At 39.6% G+C, this 1,090-nt stretch overlaps 1 protein-coding gene across 1 annotated transcript; it reads right to left on the bottom strand.

The window, feature by feature from the left end:
* Window positions 1-331: 331 nt before the first annotated feature.
* Window positions 332-611, bottom strand: LOC132520572 (small ribosomal subunit protein eS27-like). The gene has a single exon (XM_060149309.1). The coding sequence runs from the start codon at window positions 595-597 to the stop codon at window positions 343-345; it is 255 nt and encodes an 84-aa protein (XP_060005292.1). The 5' UTR covers window positions 598-611; the 3' UTR covers window positions 332-342.
* Window positions 612-1,090: the final 479 nt, after the last annotated feature.

Here is a 1,090-nt window from a genome sequence, read left to right on the forward strand (position 1 = left end):
CTATTATCTTCTTTTATTCTGCCAATGCGTCGATCAGTGTGAAGATTAAGGTGTCCTCCAGAAGTTCTTGGGTTCTTACCAGATTTTCCTCTTTACCCTCTTTGCGGTGTTGGCATCAACAGCTTTCCTCTTTCTTGGTAAGGAGTCCTTATATTCAGCCCTGTGGACTTTTGACTTGGAAACTGCCTTCATTTGATTTCACAGATTGCCCCAACTGACTCTAGAGTTGCCCCTGAATACGTGAGGTAGGAGCTTCCTAGCAGTAAAACAAGACAATAAACAGGATGTATCCCAAATGCGTTTATTGGGATGGTTCCCCATTCATCTTGATTCTGGGTGCTTTTAGTGCTGCTTCCATCTGAAGGAGCGTCCTTCTGTAAGCCTTGCTTTTCCTCCTGTAGGCTGGCAGAGGACAATAGAGCAGCCAAGACACAAAACTACTGTTTGTGCATGGCTAAAGACGGTGGTGATTTTATAGCAACCTGGGCATTTCACATCCATGAAATAGGAATTGGGGCTCCGTACCAGGCACTTCTTCTTGTGTTTCTTCTTCTCCTCTTCTGGAGAGGGATGAATGAGATCCTTTGCAAGAGTCATGTTATCATGGGAAGGTCATCTCCACCAGAAAGCTGGTTACACCTTTTAATGCAGAAATTCTAGTCCTAGATGGAGAATCTTTCTTATGTTTCAGCAAATGTATTAAAATGTCTATTGCAGCAAAAAAAAGAAAAGAAAAGAAAGAAACGGTTTAAATGTCCATCAGTAGGAGAATGATAATAGTGGTGTACTCATAGAATGAAATGCTGTACATCTTATGCACAGGAGCAAAAAGAACTATCGCTATATTTCTTAACAGATGGATCTCAAAAACATAGTTGAATGAAAGAAGCAGGGTATGGAAGGATATGAAAAGAATAATATTTATATAAGTTTTAAAGTCTGAAAAGCAATAATAAATAGTGTTTATGCTTATATTTTCTTTTTAGGAATCCATGCAAACATGCCAGGGAATGATAAACAATGAGTTTGTGATGATGCTTCTCTAGGGAGAAAGGAAAGGGCTTGAAAATGGGAAGAGAGGGCTCAAAAA

This window comes from Lagenorhynchus albirostris, chromosome 5, assembly GCF_949774975.1.
Source record: "Lagenorhynchus albirostris chromosome 5, mLagAlb1.1, whole genome shotgun sequence".
In the NCBI taxonomy this organism is placed as follows: Eukaryota; Metazoa; Chordata; class Mammalia; order Artiodactyla; family Delphinidae; genus Lagenorhynchus; species Lagenorhynchus albirostris.